At 34.4% G+C, this 19,732-nt stretch overlaps 2 protein-coding genes across 3 annotated transcripts; one reads left to right on the top strand and one right to left on the bottom strand.

The window, feature by feature from the left end:
• The first annotated feature begins 2,843 nt into the window (after positions 1-2,843).
• Positions 2,844-8,474, top strand: LOC137831589 (cytochrome P450 714C2). 2 transcript variants are annotated; one of them, XM_090302988.1, is made up of 5 exons: positions 2,844-3,293; positions 3,604-3,830; positions 3,922-4,169; positions 4,270-4,627; positions 7,709-8,474. In XM_090302988.1, exons 1-5 carry the CDS (start codon positions 3,008-3,010, stop codon positions 7,733-7,735), a joined length of 1,146 nt encoding a protein of 381 aa, XP_090159114.1. In that variant the 5' UTR covers positions 2,844-3,007; the 3' UTR covers positions 7,736-8,474. The 2 variants fall into 2 exon arrangements, with proteins under 2 accessions (XP_090159114.1, XP_068495428.1); XM_068639327.2 differs by lacking the exon at positions 7,709-8,474 and adding an exon at positions 5,184-5,796.
• Positions 8,475-13,527: 5,053 nt separating this feature from the next.
• On the bottom strand, positions 13,528-16,548 carry LOC137833502 (uncharacterized). Its single transcript, XM_068641847.2, has one exon. The coding sequence runs from the start codon at positions 16,546-16,548 to the stop codon at positions 13,528-13,530; it is 3,021 nt and encodes a 1,006-aa protein (XP_068497948.2).
• Between the last annotated feature and the right edge of the window lie 3,184 nt (positions 16,549-19,732).

Raw genomic sequence — 19,732 nt, forward strand, 5'->3', positions numbered from 1 at the left:
TAGTTGTTTCAATTGAAAAAATAAGGATTAACATGTCAATATTAAATTCTTTGATTGAAATTGATACCCGTATAAAAATCATTTATATAGATTCCTCGCATATAAAATCCTTAAGAATGTCTCATAACTATCAATCACTCGCATAATTATAAGAACAACTTAAAACAAATGTCAGACGTTTAATAACAATTAACATTTCAAGTCTATTCCTAACATTCAAATAAGTCTATTCCTAGCATTCAAATATGTTAAGTATTGTTGTTTAGGTCCGAAATAACAATCTTTATCTAGTGCTTCATTTGCTGGATCTGCCCCCTAAATAATAGAACTTGTCCCCAGGTCAAAATATATAACATAGGTTGGGTTTCCCTTGAAATTCTCCATGGTTTACTAGTTGAGCTTATTTGATAGAAGTGATTGGCTAGAAAGAATTCCCTAGCCACTTCATTACTAAACCCATATGTTCTCTCTCAACTGGTGATAGGTACGGTCATCATCTCTCAATCTTTTCTAACTTCTCCTTTCTTCTCTTTTCTTTATTTTTAACTTCTATTCTTCCATGTTGTCTTCTCAATTGCTCAATTTATAAAAACTTGTTTTCTTAATATCTTAAGACAACTCAAGCAAAGATTAGTATAACAAGCAAATAGTTTTTTTTTTTTAAATGAAATAAAGAAAAACAGAAAATTTAAAATAACAAAAGAAAGAGAAATAAATAGTAAATGAAAAACAGAACAAAAAAATAAAATAAAAGAAACAAAAACTTACTTAAATAAAAACTAAAAACTAAATAAAATAATAAAACTATAATTTTTAACAAAGAGAAAAATAAAATAAAAAAAAACAAGAATAATATATAAAAACTAAAAAAATACAAAATAAAAAAAAATAAAAATAAAATAACTAACTAACTAAGAAAACTAAAACAAAATATATAGATAGAAAAAAAACTTGCGTAAAATAAAAACTAAGAATGAAATCAAGAAAAATAATAAAACTAAAAATAAAAATAAAATAAAATAAAATAAATAACTAAATAAATAACTATTAAGAAAAATAAATAAAATAAAATAAAAATGAAACAAAAATAAAACAGAAACTAATAGTAATAAATAATAAATAAATAAAAACTACGCTAAACGTAAAAATAAAATATGATAAAACAAAATCCAAATCAAAATAAAATAAAAATAAGAATAAAAACAAAAATAAAATCAAATAATTACAGTGAAAAAACGTAAACAATATAAAAACAAAAAAGTAAAGAATAAAATAAAATATAACAAAACAAAATCAAAATAAAATAAATAAAGTAAACAAATAAAAAAAAAACTTAAAAGAAAAAATATTAACATAAAAATAACAGTTTTACAAAAAAAACAAACATATTCACATTAAAAAAAACTCTTTACATATTCAAAACTAGAAAAAAAAACAAAATCTTTACAAAAATAAAAAATAAAAAATATACAGATCTGAAAACAAAAAAAAACAAAATTATTCACATCTAAAAAAATAGTTAGTATATTCACAATATTTAAGAAATTATACTCAACAATTCAAACCTGTTCCCCGGCAACACGCCAAAAGCTTGATGACTTTTTACGGCAAGTGCACCGCGTTTGTCAGAAGTAATAATTGTTCCCTAAGGACAGATATCGATCCCACATATCAGGTACAATAATCGCTAAATATAAAAACAGAATAATTAAAAGAGTTTTGAATTAATTGTGTTGACACTGATCAATAAGAAAACAGATAAAAAATTAGTTGTTTCAATTGGAAGCATAAGGATTAGTTTCATCTATCTCACTCTCAAGTATTTTGATTAGCATGTCAATATTAAGTTCTTTGATTGAAATTGATGCTCGTATAAAAATCATTTATATTGATTCCTCGCATATAAAATCCTTAAGAATGTCCCCTAACTATTAATCCCTCGCATAATTATAAGAACAACTTAGAACAACATAACTTAGACGTTTAATAGCAATTAACATTTCAAGTCTATTCCTAGCACTCAAATATGTTAAATATTGTTGTTTAGGTCCAAACTCTACAAATACCTCCCGGTCAGATTTAATATTCTCAATTTGTCACGGAAAATTAAAAGTAAAACAACAATACCAATAATCAATCAAAAACTGAATATTAATATATAAGATATCACATCAATACATAAGAGTTTGAACAGATTACTCCCAATCCCAAAGAGTAGAATTAGCCATGCATACTTCTATCACCTTCCATTCTCTCAATTGATTACAAATTACAATTCACTCTATGTGGTGTTTTCCTCTCAATCTGGCACACTAGGGTTGAGCCTATAGCCCTCTATTTATCCTAGTTTTTCTAGGGTTAGGTTGCTTCCTGTGTCGCGCGTTAATGAGTTAAATGATAAAATATAAAAAATGACAAATCTTTCTTTGCATCTTTTTTCATTCTAGGACCTTCCGGCTTTATCTTTTTAGCTCAAATTATTCTCCTTTATTCCAAATCTCCAATCTTTCCTAAAAATGTATAAATTCATAAATTAGGAATTATTTTATATATAAATTCGTAACTGTTAATGAAATTAGGCACTTATCCATAAGCACCTCTAACGCTAAACTCCAAAGTTAAAGTATATCCAATGCTATTCTTCAAATATCTATATTTTAATTTTACACATTTTCTCAGCATCCAATCTCTTTCTTCAAATATCTATATTTTAATTTTACACATTTTCTCAGCATCCAATCTCTTTCTTCAAATATCTATATTTTAATTTTACACATTTTCTCAGCATCCAATCTCTTTCTTCAAATATCTATATTTTAATTTTACACATTTTCTCACCATCCAATCTCTTTCTTCAAATATCTATATTTTAATTTTACACATTTTCTCAGCATCCAATCTCTTTCATTATTGTGCTTCTCTATATATAAAGACACACATGTTCTATATCAAACCACAACAGAGCTTGTATGTGATTTAGTCTGCACACAAGAGGTGTTTTCTAACCATGAAGCTTGAATTTGATTCTCAGTTTTTGATATCTGTTGTATTTCTTGGTTTTGTTGGGCTGTTATGTTATCTGTACACTTTGTTAGTGGAGAAGCCAAATAGGCTTCGTTCTAAGCTAATGAAGCAAGGCATCAATGGTCCACCTCCAACTCTACTGCTTGGAAATCTTTTGGAGTTAAAGAAAGCTCAGTCTGCCACTTCAAAGTCTTCTTCTGAATTCCCTTCCTCTCACAACTGTGCTGCTCTTCTCTTTCCATTGTTTAATAAATGGAGAGATCAATATGGTATGTTTCATTCTCTTAATATATCAAGTTCATTACTTAGTTTCAGCATTATCAATGAAACCTATCAGTATTAGAATTTCAGATTGCTGGGGTACTAGCTCAAATAAACTGCTTATAGGTGTAACTTGGATATATAGGAATCCATTTTTTCACTACTCTCCAATCAGAGTAGTAATTGCATAGTATTGTGTTATTTAGATAACAAGTACGTATGCAGGATTTCTCACCTTCAGTTTATGTGTACATTGATGTTGCAAAATAGTTTGACTGATTTGAGAATCACCATGTTTCAAATATCTTGTGTAAACAGGTCAAGTGTTCATGTTTTCTCTTGGAACCATTCCAATATTGTGCGTGGACCAACCAGACATAGTGAGAGAGTTCAGTGTATGCACATCCTTGGACTTGGGGAAGCCTGCATATCAATTTAAACAACAACGGCCTTTGGTGGGAAAAGGAGTTTTATATTCAAATGGGGCAGAATGGGTCCATCAAAGAAAGATCGTAGCTCCAGAACTATACATGGGAAAGCTTAAGGTATATAAGGTTTTCATTTTGCTTGATATTCACATATACTTGATTACATTGGCTCCTAACTTGCAATAACTTTATTTTTTGTGCTCCCAAGGGAATGATGAATATAATTAGCGAGTCTGCTGTATCTGTGCTAAACTTGTGGAGTAATAAAATAGAAGCAGAAGGTGGAGTTGCTGACATCAAAATTGATGAGTGCTTAAGAAATTTCTCTGGGAATGTTATTTCAAGAGCATGCTTCGGAAGCAGTTATGCCAAGAGTGAAGAAATTTTCTTGAAACTCAACACTCTCCAAGAGTTGTTGTCCTGGAAAAATATGTCCAAATGTATCCCTGGCATGAGGTGCAGTGCAGTTTTTCTTTATATAGCACCAAAAATATTGTTGTTATATTGTCCTTTCCATTTTTCAATTTAAGATTAATTTACTTGTGCTTGTTTACAGCTACCTTCCAACAAAGACGAATAGAGAAATATGGACATTAGAAAAGGAGGTGAATGAAAAGATACTCAAGGTGGTGAAGGAAAGAAAGAAAAGTTCTTTTCATCAGAAGGACTTGCTGCAAATGATTTTTGAAAATGTTAAGGATAGTAACCTAAGTAAAAATGCCATTGAAAATTTTGTTGTTGATAACTGCAAGAATATGTACTTGGCCGGTTTTGAGTCAACTGCAGTTGCAGCTACATGGTGCCTGATGCTGTTGGCCTCAAACCAAGATTGGCAAGATCGTGTTCGCACTGAGGTGCTGGAAATTTGCAATGGAAGAATCCCAGATTTAGGTATGCTTGGTAAGATGAAGCAGGTAAGATCCTTTGGCAACATACACTACAAAAACAAGTTATATACTAGTGGTTTCAAATTGAGTTAGCCTCCCCAATGATATATCCTTTAGCATAACAAAGTTGTTGTTCTATACTAACAGTATGCCATGTATTATATCCTCTCAACAACTGGTTTGTTGAACTCAGAATTTTCCGTAACAGCAAAAGAACAACATAAATTAAAGAGAGAGAGGACTAGAAAAGAACAAGCAAAGAAACATATTATTGCATCATGCCAAAGTGAGGCAAAAAAGGTATATACACAATAAAAAGAAAAACAAACAGACAAAACCATCTCTTAACAAATTAGACGGTCTAGTGTAAATAAATGATACATCAAACTATTATTCTAAACTCATAATGCCTGTACTAACAAATTGATTTCTATTAGATAAAGTAATAACTGCTATGCTATAATGGAAGCAATTCGAATTCCTAATTATTTTTCATAGTGATATTACAATGTATATTATTTTCATATTAAGATATTGAGAATTTGAAAATACCATCAACCATAACTTGCATTTATTGTGGCAGCTAGCAATGGTTATTCATGAAGCACTGCGCCTTTATCCTCCTGTGACTGTGGTGTCAAGAGAATTCTTGAAGGACATGAAATTTGGGAACCTTGATGTTCCCAAAGGGTTTAACCTTTGGATAATGATAGTAAGTTTGCATTCAAATCCAGATATATGGGGAGATGATGCCTACAAATTCAAGCCAGAAAGATTTGCCAATGGAACCATAGGTTCTTGTAAGTTGCCACACGTCTACATGCCCTTCGGGCTTGGTCCACGAGTGTGTCTAGGACAAAACTTGGCTATTATCGAACTTAAGATGCTCATATCTCTCATATTGTCCAAATTCACTTTCTCACTCTCTCCACACTACGTTCATTCGCCTACTCTTAGGTTGCTCATAGAGCCTGAGCATGGGGTCAATATCTTAGTGAAAAAACTATGAATTCTTCCTTGTGAGTAGTAGTAGTTCTGCCAAGAGATAAACTAGTTTCCTAGGCATATATATGACCATCTTATAATGTATATATGAAGTCTTATAAAGCAAAAATAAGGCATGTATGTTGTTTCACTAGTTTCCTATTTCCATTTGTAAAAGATAAGCAATAAAGCACTTTGTGAAATTTCTTTCATAGTTTTAGTGAATAGAGCTTGAAACTAGGGATAGGAATTTAAAGTTAGCGGGGGGAATTTGGGTTATCAATGAAATACTTTCCATGAATGAAATAGGGTTTGGGAGTCCTATGAAGGAGAGATATATTAAGGATCTTATTAGGTTGGAAGGTGTTAAAGTGGTTTGCCTCCAGGAAGTAAAAATACAAACTTTTAGGATGGAAAAATGTTAGCAGAGATGGGAGACAACGATATTTAGTTTTTCTATAATGAATCCGTATATAATTTATTTTAAATTTAATTAAGATCAAGATAAGTGGAAGGGCCGCCACTTGAGAGTCTCACACTCTCCAAGATAAGACCATGTAAAGAGGAAACAAGTCTCACTATAAGCTCTTACAAAATATGCAGAGTTTCTTTACTTCTCAAAATTCAACATGTAAAATACAATGGTTAGACCTCCTATTTATAGGTGAAGAAGCCTTGGAAAACAAGCAAGAGGGGTAGGATGAGAAAAGGGAAGAAATGGGTAGCCTTAGGGTTTGACTAAGTCAAACCCGCATCCTAGGCTTGTCCTTTTAGAAACTAGGTCAAATTGTCTTCCTAAAGGGCTAGGAACAAGTTAAAATGATACCTACACCCCTGTTATGATAAAGACACCTTATTTTAGCCTCTCTTTGCTATTTGGATCACTAAAGAGAGCCTAAATTATTTACAACATATTTGTATCTTATAAGAAGACCAAAAAGAAGAATAATTGGTGTGTTGGTTTATGCCCGGCTCCTTTGGTGAGGTCCATGTGATCCTTGATAAGGTTATGAATTGTTTGCTGAGATGACTGTTCATCATGTGCTTTGTTTTTTGTCTTCCTTGGTCATCTTCATAGCTACTTGGGTTGTATCACTAAGTCACATAGACTAAGATATCAGGTGGGTGAGAAGCTGATGAGGGAGTTCATGCACACCGTGACATATGAGATGCATGACTTGGGTTGTATTGAACTTACCCTGGTAGGACTTACTTAATACGGGTCTTCCGAAAGGCGTCAAATGTTATTCTGTTTGTCGAATATCCTGGATGTGTAGATCCATGTGATTGCTTTATGATGAGATTTGAAGAAGATTGAATAATTGAGAAATTGATCCATGTAATTTAGTTTTCTCTTTTTGATTTAATTGTGTATTTATAAAATTTTATTTTCACTAGCTTACCCTTATTTTTCTTGTTGTGTTGTGAACTGCGATGACAATACTATGTACACGAGCAGATGATCATACAGGTTTTCCGGAGGGCCTTAGGATGATCTTTAAAACCTTATATTGTAAATATTTGTATTTCTATAAGTCCTAACCATGTAATAATTTTTTTTTGAAAAACTCTAAATTTATATAAAAATGAGTAAAAGTTTTATTGTAATAGTTAAATGTAATCTATGAGATGTTACAATTTTACCAAAAATTTAACTATAATGTTTAATAAAAGTGCATAAAGAACTTTTCAAATAATTTGATAGATATGTTTGTCTCTTTCTATCTGACTTCATTTTGTAACTTGTAGAAATTTATTGCTTAGAGCATTAAACTTCTGACCTTGATTTCTCAACTTACAACCACATCCTTTTCGGAGCAAGACTTTTTAAATTAATATTATTAATTTAATAATGCTTGTTATTTTATTGATCAATATCTTATCTTTCTCCCTTTCTTTTCAATTAATTAAGGACCTGTGTTTCAGTTATGAAAAAAATAATTATATCTGTTTGTCATAAGTGACATTTTAATTCTCAAGATTTAATTTTGGCCAAGCACATAGATCTCCTCAAAATCTAATATCCTGAAATTTCATTGTGATATTGTTCAGAATAAATCATTTGATCTGATACTTAATCCTGTCTCTTCTTCTAGTCTGTTTTAAGTTCTGTTCTTACAGCAGGGACCAAGAACACTCGAAATAGGTTAACAAGACTAATCCTTCAATCTTGGGCTGAATACTATCTTGGGCTGAATACTATCTTGGGCTGGGTACTTGATTTCTCTCCTCGATGGGAACTCTTGGCTTTTCCTCGCGGCTGGTGCTCTCGGCTTCTCCTCTCGGCTGGTGCTCTCGGCTGGTGCTCTCGGCTTCTCCTCTCGGCTGGTGCTCTCGGCTTCTCCTCACAACAGGTGGGGGGTACCTGCAAGTCGCTCCGATGCCAAAGTCAGAAAAGGTTTAATATTCATCAGATAAAATCACTCTTACCTTTTTCTTACTCTGGACTTCTATTTATAGGGTTTCCTTAATGGGCTTTTCTCCTTTTCTGTTGGACTTTCTCTTTACACCTTTTTATTATTTACACACCCCTCCTGTAGGTTTTAAACTTAATTGGGTTTCATTTTTATAGTAGTACTTATATTTTATTTTATTCTTTAATGTATATCTTTTTCACTCTCGGTTTTAACCTTATCCCCTTGTTTACTTAATGTTGTTCTCGGCCTAAACCTCTCGGTTTTAGCCTACCAGTACACTAGCCCCCGAGACAGAAATATTTTATTTTAAGTTTAAACAAATATTTGTGTCTTAATATAATATAATAATTTTGACATTTGATTTGATTTGATATGGAACGCTTTGGTTTCTGCGCTTTATTTTGCTCAGTTTACATGACTTGACAGGAACTTGCCATTTTGACCGTTAGATGACATATTTTTGAATGGTGCCACATTATTTATAACGTTTGAAATTCTAGGGTTTTCTCTGGGCTATAAATAGGTTTGCCATTGGGTTTTTTATGATTGTGTGAGATTTGCTGCTGTTGAGAAAGAAGCATATTGTCAATCTTCGTTCGATTCTTGCAAAGGTAATGTCTCTTTCAAGTTCTTCTGCTACTGATGAATTTTCAAGCGCGGGTGGTGAATCAACTGGCCGAGTGGTTCGAGAAGAAGTTCCTCCTGAGTCGAAATCTTCATATGCTACTCCATCTTGTATGAATGATTCAAGTGGAGCTCCTGCGGTTGATATTCCTCAAGAATTTGAATTTATCGTGCCCCAGAAAAACCTTCGTCCTGGTTATCAATGGGTTAATCCTAAAGTCCGAGAGTATTTCTCGAAGTATCGTTCTGCTAACGAACTTCGGAGTTTTCTTTCCCGTTCTCAAATTTATTATTCTGATATTGAAAATGATATCATTTCATTTCGGCGTGTTGGAGATGTTGATAATGTGTGTCATGGCCGAGAAGGTGATAGCTATGAATTTTTTTATTTTTATGCTTGCTTTTTCAGAGATCTTCATATTCGATTGCCTTTGAACAATTTTCAAATGGGCGTTCTTAATTTTCTTAATGTTGCTCCTACTCAGCTTCATCCTAATGGTTGGGCTGCGATGCAAGCATTCAGTATTTTGTGTAAATTATTGTCACTTTCTCCTAGTCCCTCTGCGTTTCTATACTATTATAGTTCTCGGCCTAGTAAACGGCCGGGGTGGCTATCCCTTATTAGCAAATCCAACGTGTGTTTTCTTAAGCCTTTTACGTCGTCGTATAAGGATTTTAAGGGAAGTTTTTTCAAAATTCTAATAGAGCCAATAGGAAGAGAATACTTCTTTAATGGAAATTCTCCAAAATTTCCTCTGTATTGGACGAAAGATCCTGTGAAGTTTAACTCAATATCCTTTCATTCGATGGGTGTGGCCGATCGTCATGTTATTGAAATTTTTAGTCGTTTCTCGTACCAAGTTCCCACTCGTGCCTTGCTAAGTTGTATACTTCATCACATCCTCGAGAAGATCTTACTGGTACGTGGTTGTTCCGCATTTTCTTGCTTTTTAGGATGAGTTTTTTAACTTTGCTAAATTTTTTATTGATTTTCAGCTCTGATGGCAAGCACTAATCCGAAAGCTCGATCTTACTTTTCGAAATTGCTGAACAAAGTGGGTGATGTAACTCCCTGACGTGAGAATGTGGTAAATCCTGTTGTGAAAGTAGAAACCGTGGAACCTATTGCTAATGTTGACGTGGTGGAACCGACAAGTAATGTCGATGTTGCTGGTCCTTCGAAGAAATCAAAGAAACGAGATAGGAGTAGCAAGAGGTCACATTCGTCTTCTCGGCGCCATCGCCATAGTGAAAATGTTTCATCTGAACCTCTTCCTGAGACGATTTTTAGTGCTACGACTAAGTATGCAAAGTTTGTTCAAACATCTTTTAGTGAATCATCTTACAATATGCTGAAAAATATGGATGTTGCTTCATTAGCGGATTCTGTTATTGAATTGTCAAGTAGAAATCTTTTGATTGGAAAAATGATGAAAGAGAAGAATGGGAACTGCGTGTCGTTATCTGAATTTGAAAAATTGAAGAATGATCTTGCTGAGTATAAGGAAAGGATGAACTCTTTATCTTTAGAGTTAGAAAAGATGAAAAAACAGAAAAAGGAACAAGAAATCGAGAATGAAGGTCTTGGAAAAGAAATTTCTGATTTGAAGAATGAAAATCTGAAATCTAGCGCAGAGAATGCTCAATTGTTCAAGGATAATCAACTTTTGACCGAGAAGGTATCAACGTTATCTTCTGCGAATGAATCCGACAAGAACACCATCAAACTTATGGATGAGGAGATTAATCAGCTAAGGACTAATGTTTTTGAAGCTGAAAGTTTTATATTTGAACAACACAAACTTGGCTTTGAGAAGGCTCTTCAACAAGCAAAATACTTTTATAAGATTCCTATTGATGAAGGTAATTTTGATGTTAAGAAGGACTTTTATAATGGTGAGCTAGTTCCTGCTAATGAGATTCCGGATAATGATGCTGAAGATATTAATATCGAAAATTAGGTATAGGGTTTTAAGTTTTATAGTTTGTCGGTTACCTCTCGGTTACTTGCTGAGAAGTACAATTGTTTTGGAATGCTGGGTTTGTTGGATGTTTGCATTCGTGATGTAATTCCTTTTTGGGAACTTTGTTAATATAAATGTTTAAGCTTTTGTGGTTATCATCGTAATTTTATCCTTTATATTATGTTGTCTGGTTAAAATTTTCTTTCGGTTATAATCATTGTGAGACTTGTTAGTTTTCGGTTTTCTTTATGTTGAAAGCGTTAAAAATTTTAGAATTGTTTGAGCTCACCTCTCGGTTTTAATGATCATTAGTTTAAACATGACATTCAGTTAGAGCATGAAGATATTGACTATGTTGTAACCTGGACCTTTTGGTTTTTTAAGCGTGATATTTCGGATTATAATCATTTAATATTAAAGGCCTTTCGATGTTTAACCCAATATTGACCCCTTGGGTTATTTATTTTAAATTTAAAACATTCATTTGTTAATAAAATTGTTACCGGGTTCTTTCGATTGGGATTTAAAAAAGTATATTACCCCATGATTATCGCATTGGATTATTTGCTTTCGGTTTTATCGTATTGGATTATTTGCTTTCGGTTTTATCGCACAAGCATTTTTTATCTTTTAAATTGTGAAGTATAAAGTTATTAATCAGAAACCTTTAATTTATTAAGGTTGATTCATAATTGATACATGATTGATTGGAATATGCAATTGTCGGTTTAGCAATGTATTTTGGATGAGTAGCTTTCGGTTTTTCGAATTGTAAAGTTACTGCTTTAGACCTGGCGTTTTTTGAAGGTGTAAAGATCATGTATCTTTTAACTCTGATCTTTCGGTTTTCGTTTGAGATAAAACGTTTAAGATTGACAGTTTTAAAGGAAGATTCTGATGGCAGGGATTTCATCTGATTTGAAGGCTTTCAAAAGTGAGAAGTATATTTATGTTTGTTCGGGAGGGATTTCACCTGAAGTGAAAGCATCCAAGCCCAAAAAAGTTATGTAAATCAACTCTCGGGTGGGATTTCACCTGAAATGAAAGCATCCAAACCCAAAGAAATTGTGTAAATCTATTCTCGGGTGGGATTTCACCTGAAATGAAAGCATCCAAGCCCAAAGAAGTTATGTAATTCTATTCTCGGGTGGGATTTCACCTGAAATGAAAGCATCCAAGCCCAAAGAAGTTATGTAATTCTATTCTCGGGTGGGATTTCACCTGAAGTGAAAGCATCCAAGGTCGAGAAACGAAGAATGAATATGTACATAATGGAAGATAACAAGACAGATTGTTTCTTGAGAATTCTTCTTCATTATATGATAAATAATTACATAGTCTTCTTTTTACATCTATTTTAACTAAAATAAAATTTTAGATGACTTGCATTCCAGGTTCTCGGTATCACTTTCTCTTCCAAAGTTTCTAATCTATAAGCTCCATTTTGTAAGTTTTCTAGCACCCTAAAAGGACCTTCCCAATTGGATGCCAACTTTCCATGTCGTGGATCCTTTCGAGCATCAGTTCGCATTCTCCATACCAGATCACCTTCTTTAAAATCCCTAAATTTTACTTTTGCATTAAATCTCTTCATTGCTCTTCGTTTGACTGCAGTCTCCTTTATTTTTGCTTTTTCTCTAAGTTCTTCAATAAGATCAAGATCGGTTCTCAAACACTCATTGTTGATATTCCAGTCTTCCATTTGTCTTCTTAATGTGGGTTCATTAACTTCTACTGGTAACATTGCATCTGTTCCGTAAGTGAGATTGAACGGTGTTTCTCCAGTTGATGTTTGCGGTGTACAACGATATGCCCATAAGATCTCCGGTAATTTCTCTGCCCATAATCCTTTAGCAGTCCCCAACCTCTTTTTTAATTGTCCAAGAATAACCTTGTTTGCGGCTTCGGCTTGTCCATTCGTTTGCGGATGTTCAACTGAAGTGGTTGTGGGCTTGATTCCCAAATCTGCATAAAATTCCATAAGTTTTTTGTCAATGAATTGTCGGCCATTGTCACTTACAATAGTATGTGGGATTCCGAATCGACATATTATATTTTTCCATACAAACGTTTGGACTTGCTGTGCCGTTATCTTTGTCAATGCCTCTGCTTCTATCCATTTTGTAAAGTAGTCTACAGCTACTATCATGAATTTTGTTTGGCCTCGTCCAAGTGGGAATGGGCCAAGTATATCAATTCCCCATTTTGCAAATGGCCATGGAGATATAATTTCTTGCAACTCCTGCGCTGGGATATGATTTAAGCTCCCAAACTCTTGGCATTTTCTACATGTTTTGACATAAACTTCACAATCCTCTCGGATTGTTGGCCAATAATAACCAGCTCTACAAACCTTTGTGGCCATTGTTCGAGCTCCGCAATGCAGTCCACAAATTCCTTCATGAAGTTCTTTGACCACATATTCTGCTTGTTCTTTGGTCAAACATTTTAACAGGGGCATGGAATATCCCCTTTTATATAGCTCATCACCGATTAGAATGAAACTATCGACTTTCTTTGCTGTTTTGGCATCCGGCTCAACACCTTGCTCCTGGGTCTTTATGATTTCGATGTATGTTTTTATCCAGTCATCTTTGGATGTTATAATATTGAAGCATTCGTCCAGACTAACTGTCGGATGACTGAGGGTTTGTTGTATGACGGAATTGTGTTGCACTTGCCTTTGTTGGCTTGCTAACTTAGACAATGAATCTGCTTTCATATTCAATTCTCTTGGAATATATTTCATCTCGGCTTTGTTAAAACATTGCATAATATTTAAGATTTTATGATAATATTTCATTAACAAAGGGTCTTTTACCTGATACTCCCCGTGCACTTGTCCCACCGATAGTTGTGAATCAGTTTTGCAAATGACATTTTCCACTCCCATGTCTCTGGCTAATAACAATCCTGCAACAAGAGGTTCATATTCGGCCTAGTTGTTGGATGTTTTGAACTCGAATCTTAGCGCCATCTCTACTTGGAAATTATCTGGTCCTTCAAGTACTATTCCTGCTCCGCTTCCTCTTTTGCTTGACGCGCCATCTACATACCAAGTCCACTGGTCCTGTTGTGCTGATGTTGGCATCTGAATGATAAAATCTGCAAGAGATTGGGCTTTGATTGGTCCTCTTGGTTCGTATTTGATTCCATACTCCGAAAGCTCCATTGACCATGTCACCATTCGACCTGCAAGCTCTGGTTTTTTTAAAATTTTAGATATTGGAAAATTTGTCCTCACAATTATCTGATGATTTTGAAAGTATGGTCGAAGGCGTCTTGCAGCATACACTAATGTTAGGGCAATTCTCTCAACTTTGGGATATCTGGTTTCGGCATTTTGTAGGGTTCTACTCACAAAATATATCGGTTTCTGCTCTGGGTTTTCTTGGATTAAAGCAGCTCTTATTGCTTCATTTGAAGTGGCTAAGTAGACTATGATGGGTTGATTGGGTACAGGTTTTACTAAGATTGGAGGTTCAGCCACCATGCTTTTTATTTGAGATAAAGCTTGCTCACATTGTTCACTCCACACAAAGTTTTCAGATTTTTTCAACAAGTTTATAATCGGTTTGGTTTTCTCAGCCAATATTGGCAGAAATCTTGATAAGGAATTCAGCTTTCCTACTAGCCTTTGTACTTCTTTTAGGTTTTTCGGTCTTCCCATCTGCATGATTGCCTCACATTTATCAGGATTGGCTTCGATTCCTCTGTTTGTCAACATGAATCCCAAAAATTTTCCTCCTCTGACGCCGAAAACGCATTTTTCTGGATTAAGACGAATATTGTACTTTCTTATTTGAGCAAACACTTCTTCAAGATCTTCCAGGTGTTTCTGTATCTCACTTGATTTAACGACCATGTCATCAACGTACACTTCTAGGTTTTTTCCAATCTGTTCTTTAAACACTTTGTCCATCAATCTTTGGTATGTTGCTCCAGCATTCTTCAAGCCGAAAGGCATGACTTTATAACAATAATTTGCAACATCAGTGGTGAAAGCTGTTTTCGGGATATCAGGTGCATACATCTGTATTTGATTATACCCCGAATAAGCATCAAGGAAACTCATCATCTCTTGGCCAGATGCCCCATCAACTAGTCGGTCTATGTTAGGCAATGGATATGTGTCTTTTGGGCAAGCTTTGTTCAAATCGGTGTAATCTGTACACATTCTCCATTGTCCATTTGGTTTTTTGACGAGTACCACATTAGACAACCACGTAGTATACTTAGCTTCTTGGATAAAACCAGCTTGTATTAATTTTTGAGTTTCTTCAATTGCTGCCTGTCGTCGTTCTTCTCCTAACTTTCTTCGTTTTTGAGATACCGGTTTTGCTTCCCGGCAAACAAATAATTTGTGACACATTACCTCTGGATCAATTCCAGGAATATCAGACGGCTGCCAGGCAAATAAATCCTTATTGTTACGCAACAGTGTGATAAGTTTGCTAAGCAATTCATCAGGCATACTTCCACTTATATAAGTGCACTGTCTGTCGTCTTGGCCTAACACTACTGTTGTTGTTTCTTCTTTCGGCTCCAGCCTTTCCTCATTCAATCTGGGATCCAAGTCCACCATGGCTACTATTTTTTCAGCATATCTATCCATCTTCAAATTCATTTTTAGACCTGCCGCATAACACTCCCGAGCATCTCTTTGATTGACATAAACTGTCGCTATCTCTCCTTTTTCTGTTGGGAATTTCATGGCCAAATGCGGTGTTGACACGATTGCTCCTAACTTATTTAAGGAAGATCGTCCTAGCAACACATTGTATGAAGTGGATGCGTCCACCACCAGATATCGGATTTTAATTTTTCTAATTTTGCTACCTCTTCCAAATGTTGTTACCAAATCAACATATCCCTTTGTGTTAACTCTTTCGCCCGAAAAGCCAATGATTTGCTCTCGGAAAGGCACTATGTCTTCTTCTCTCAAATGCAACCTTTTAAACGTATCCCAGAACAAGATATCAACCGAACTCCCTTGATCAACCAGGGTCTTCATGACAGCATATTCGGCTATTTCAACCGTGATCACCATAGGATCATCATGATCTGGATCAATTTCTTGAAAGTCTTCGTCTGTGAAAAGCATTGGTGGTAAAGTTCTTCTTTTAAAAACATGATTAACAGCCCTGATATTTCTCCAATGTTGCTTTCGTGCAGATGACGATTCCTTCCCAGAAAAACCTCCTGAGATCGTATTTATAGACCCCCTAACCGGCCTTCCCAAACTTCGCTCTCTACTTCGTCTTACTGACTGGGTGTTTTGATAGATTCTATCTCCTCTTTCGTCTGGCCTTCCAATCCTTCTTTCATCTCTTTTTTCCACTCGTTTATTTTCTCTCCTTTCAAACCTTTCAACCCTTCTTTCACCCAGCTCTCGCCCTCTCACATCTCTCTCAGGACTCAACCATGCTCTTGCGTTTCCCCTTTGAACAAAACGTTTTAACTGCCCGGCATGAATCAACTCTTCTATTCTGTCTTTCAACCCAATACATTCTTCTGTATGATGACCATGATTTTTATGATATTCACAATGTTTGGTGCGGTCTGCCCTTTCTGGTGTTCTTGCTTTTCTTGGTGATGGTATTATTTCGGCTGCCATGGCTTCCTGTAAAATTCTTGCTCTGTTTGTATTTAGAGGTGTGTATTGCTGGAACTTTCGACTTCTGAACTCTTCTTGGGCTCTTCTTGCAACAGGTGGGTGTTCTCTTTCTATCACGCTCTTCTCACCTCCATCAACCCTTACTTGGTTTCGAAACTCCCTTAATTCTTCCATTTGCATAAATTTTGATGCTCGTTGCCTTAGTTCATCCAAATTGATCGCAGGTTTCTTGCAAAGACTATCGGCAAATGGTCCCGGTTTTAATGCCGTTATCATATGATGCATGGTAACCTCTGGGCTAAGATTTCGGATTCCCAAAGCAACCTTTCCAAAACGTTCCATGAACATTCTTAAGGACTCTCCTTTCTCTTGTCTTATGTTCACTAAGGCGATTGACGTTAAATGATGAGGACGACTAGTTGCAAATTGAGCGCCGAACTTTTCTATCAACGTATCAAAACAATCTATACTCAAAGGTGGGAGGCGTGTAAACTAGCTCAATGCTGCCCCTTTCAGAGTTGTAGGAAATACTTTGCACATAACAACATCATTCCATGTATACAAGCTTATTTGAGTAGTATATATTGCAATATGCTCATCAGGGTCCGTACTCCCATCATATTTGTCAATGGTCAAGTTCTTCCAATTGTCAGGCAACGAAGTATCAATTATAACATCATAAAACGGATGTTTTCTAGAAGATGTCCCTGCACAAACCCCAGAGTTTTCAAGCCATCTTCTTCTGGTTTGGGAACTTTCGTTGTGATATAGCCTTTCATTCACTTGTATCCCAGGTTGAACAGTTTCGAAAGATGAATTCAAAACCGTTTCCTCTTGTAACTTTCTCCTCATGTGTGCGTTTTCGGCTCTCAACATACTCAATTCTTCTTCATTATTCTTTTTTAACATCTCGAATTCTTTTTGTAATTGGACCAGCATTGCCATTGGCATGTTAACATTGTCTTCCCGATCTCCACCTTGTTCTCCTCCTTGACTCATCTTGTCTTTAACCCTTCTCAATTGACCCTCGGCCCCACGGTGGGCGCCAAAATGTTCTTACAGCAGGGACCAAGAACACTCGAAATAGGTTAACAAGACTAATCCTTCAATCTTGGGCTGAATACTATCTTGGACTGGATACTATCTTGGGCTGGGTACTTGATTTCTCTCCTCGATGGGAACTCTTGGCTTTTCCTCGCGGCTGGTGCTCTCGGCTTCTCCTCTCGGCTGGTGCTCTCGGCTTCTCCTCACAACAGGTGGGGGGTACCTGCAAGTCGCTCCGATGCCAAAGTCAGAAAAGGTTTAATATTCATCAGATAAAATCACTCTTACCTTTTTCTTACTCTGGACTTCTATTTATAGGGTTTCCTTAATGGGCTTTTCTCCTTTTCTGTTGGACTTTCTCTTTACACCTTTTTATTATTTGCACACCCCTCCTGTAGGTTTTAAACTTAATTGGGTTTCATTTTTATAGTAGTACTTATATTTTATTTTATTCTTTAATGTATATCTTTTTCACTCTCGGTTTAAACCTCTCGGTTTTAACCTTATCCCCTTGTTTACTTAATGTTGTTCTCGGCCTAAACCTCTCGATTTTAGCCTACCAGTACAAGTTCTAAAGAGTATAATGGTGGCTTTGTAATGGTGTAGTTTCCTGCAATTTTTATCCCTCAAAAACCTTATGTCATAAACAGTTGAATCAATTTTTATAATCTGTATTCACATGATTGATTCTGTTATCACAATATGTTTCAATTTTTCCATGAGCTTAATTACTTGTAATCATTCATGAGGTATGTTAATATCAATTTTTAATTCAATTCACATCATAAAATTACCAATGCATCATTATTTCCAAAATCATGACTCATTCAATTTTCAAGGTAATTTTATTCGACCGGTTTACTAAACGAATTTAATTGTTAAATTTTTAATTACTTTTGGCTTGAGTTGAGAATGATCAAACTAAAAGTTCCATAGGTTAACAACTATCTTTCTAGCACTCCCATTTCATGAGCTAACTCCTTTTTTTTTCACACATACCCTTCTTCTCTCTTGTTGTGGTGATTATCTCACTTCTTCCTCGTTCAATCCTTTATCCTTTATATGTGGGAGAGTCTCTCGGTATGGTACGTGATCACTATACGAGATTTCTTCATGCACTCTTCTCATATCCTTCAATTCTTTCAGTATAAAGTTGTTTTCTGGTTCGATCAATAGTCAAATACTTTTCATCCGAATTTCAATTGAGTTACGAGTCAAACACTTCTCAAACAAGATCTAAGTACTCCTCCGTCCAAATTCTGATTGAGTCACAATTCAAATAGATATTTATGACTAATTTTTTTTAGAAGATTTTCTTTATAAAATACTTATAAATCTTGCTAAGAATAATAATTTGCAAGAAATTGCATTTTAATAAAATTGAGAAGAAATCTACAATTTATTTGTCTGTGATTCTTTTATTCTTTTTTCAGAAAAATAAAATATAGATTATTTTGTTATAAGCATTTTATTAGTCTTTTGTATATTTTTTCTTTATGTATTTTAAACATGTAAATATTTTTTAAAATATTCTTAATCTTGTACATTTCTTTTAAAATTATCATAAACTACAAATATTATTAATAAGTTGATAAAACTATAGTTTCATATAATTATGAGATAACTTTACATCATATTAAAATAAATATAATATACAAAACTTTCAAATGGTTGGAAGGTGTTTGTGGGATGGTTGCTTCTTCCTGCACCTCCATATCTTCTTGTGCCACCCCCATAAATTTTTCGTATTCCAAAAATATCCTTTTCAATATTTCGGATTACATAATTCGGAAGTCTTTTTCTAGATTCAGAATTAGCTTTCGGATTATGTAATCTGGAAGTCTTTTGTGATTAGCTTCCGGATTACATAATCTGGAAGTCTTTTCTATACATAAGATTAGCTTTCGGATTATGTAATCCGGAAGCCTTTTTTTCAGATGTGTTATTAGCTTCTGGATTACATAATCCGAAAGTCTTTTCTAAATATGAAATTGACTTTCGAATTATGTAATCCAGAATATATCCAAATTATATAATCCATAGGCTTATTATTTCAAATCCAAGGGGTGGAAAAAAAAGGATAAAATAGTATTTTCATATTTAGTCTGGGGTGACACAAGAATGTATGGAGGTGTAGGAAGAAAGAGTCTTGTGGAATTTCAGGACAGTACTAGTGTTCTTTTTTTCCAAACGTTTGTTCTCTCTTCTCCTTAAAAAATGTCTAGTTTTTACCTGCTTTTCCCAAACTAATGAAAATGCTGCCTTTTCAATTTGTTGTTTTCCTTTTTCTGGGAATGATTTTATTTAGTTATCTTTTCATTTTTATCTAAGTTAAAAAAATTATAAAATAAAATAATTGATTTATAAGAAGAGATTTATATCTATTTTTTAACTTTATCAACATTCCAACAACAAAATTCATTGTATATATATTTGTTTTTATCTCAATATGCAAAGTCTTTTGCTTTGTATAAAATTATAA

This window comes from Phaseolus vulgaris, chromosome 6 (assembly GCF_051622355.1).
Source record: "Phaseolus vulgaris cultivar YP4 chromosome 6, ASM5162235v1, whole genome shotgun sequence".
In the NCBI taxonomy this organism is placed as follows: domain Eukaryota; kingdom Viridiplantae; phylum Streptophyta; class Magnoliopsida; order Fabales; family Fabaceae; genus Phaseolus; species Phaseolus vulgaris.